This window comes from Trypanosoma conorhini, assembly GCF_003719485.1.
Source record: "Trypanosoma conorhini strain 025E chromosome Unknown Tco_14.4_contig_01466, whole genome shotgun sequence".
NCBI lineage: Eukaryota > Euglenozoa > Kinetoplastea > Trypanosomatida > Trypanosomatidae > Trypanosoma > Trypanosoma conorhini.
In genome coordinates, this window is record NW_021705555.1 from 1 (window position 1) to 704 (window position 704).

Below are 704 nucleotides of genomic sequence, written 5' to 3' on the forward strand. Positions count from 1 at the left end.
CGAAAAGAAAACGTCACCAACGGCAGCCGCCCCCTCCCCCACCGAAGCGCCCGCAGCACGTGCACGAGCGCCGTGCCGGCGGCCGCCACTTCCCCCGAGTCCTCCGGCAGCCACGCCCCCCGCCCGTGCACCGCCGCAGTCGCCGCAGCCGCAGTTCGCACGCATCATGCAGGACGCCGTGCGAGGCGACGCTGCCTCCCGCATGCGTCGTGCAGTTTCTGTTTTTCTTTTGGCTCACCGCGACTGTCTGCGCCTCCGTGGCGGCGACGGATGAACCCCTCGCGGCCGCACTCCCTTCACACACAGAGAAGTGTGGGGGCGAGGCGCAAAAGAGAACCCCGCACACACGCCGCAGCAGGCGGCACGGCGCAGGCGAAGTGCGACGCCCCCGTCCTGCGAGGGAAAAGACACGCAGAGGAGAAGCCGGCCGCACAGCGCAGCCGCGGCGAGAGGGACGGGGCGCGTCCAAAGCCCGCCGCACAGCCTGCCGCTGCTCTGCCGCAGCGGACAACAAAAAGAAAGAGCCGTCGTCGCCGCAAACTAAAGTTGCCTCTAGCGGGAAGGAGGAGGAGGAGGAAATGGGGGCGTGTCGGCGGCACAGCCGGCGGCAGTGGGAAAACAAGACGCGGAGACACGCAGCGGCACAGCGGCGGACACGGCGCACAAACTCAGCGTGAGCCGCAGTGAGTTGCCCCAACTAAAAA

General features: G+C 68.2%; 1 protein-coding gene across 1 annotated transcript in view; it reads right to left on the reverse strand.

The window, feature by feature from the left end:
• Positions 1–552: 552 nt before the first annotated feature.
• Tco025E_10099 (trans-sialidase) overlaps positions 553–704 on the reverse strand; it is a gene marked incomplete at both ends in the record, with an annotated part of 1,754 nt that continues 1,602 nt past the window's right edge. Inside the window, one exon of the mRNA XM_029376888.1 lies at positions 553–704. This exon is cut by the window's right edge and continues 1,602 nt beyond it. Coding sequence (XP_029223008.1) covers positions 553–704 — 152 coding nt within the window.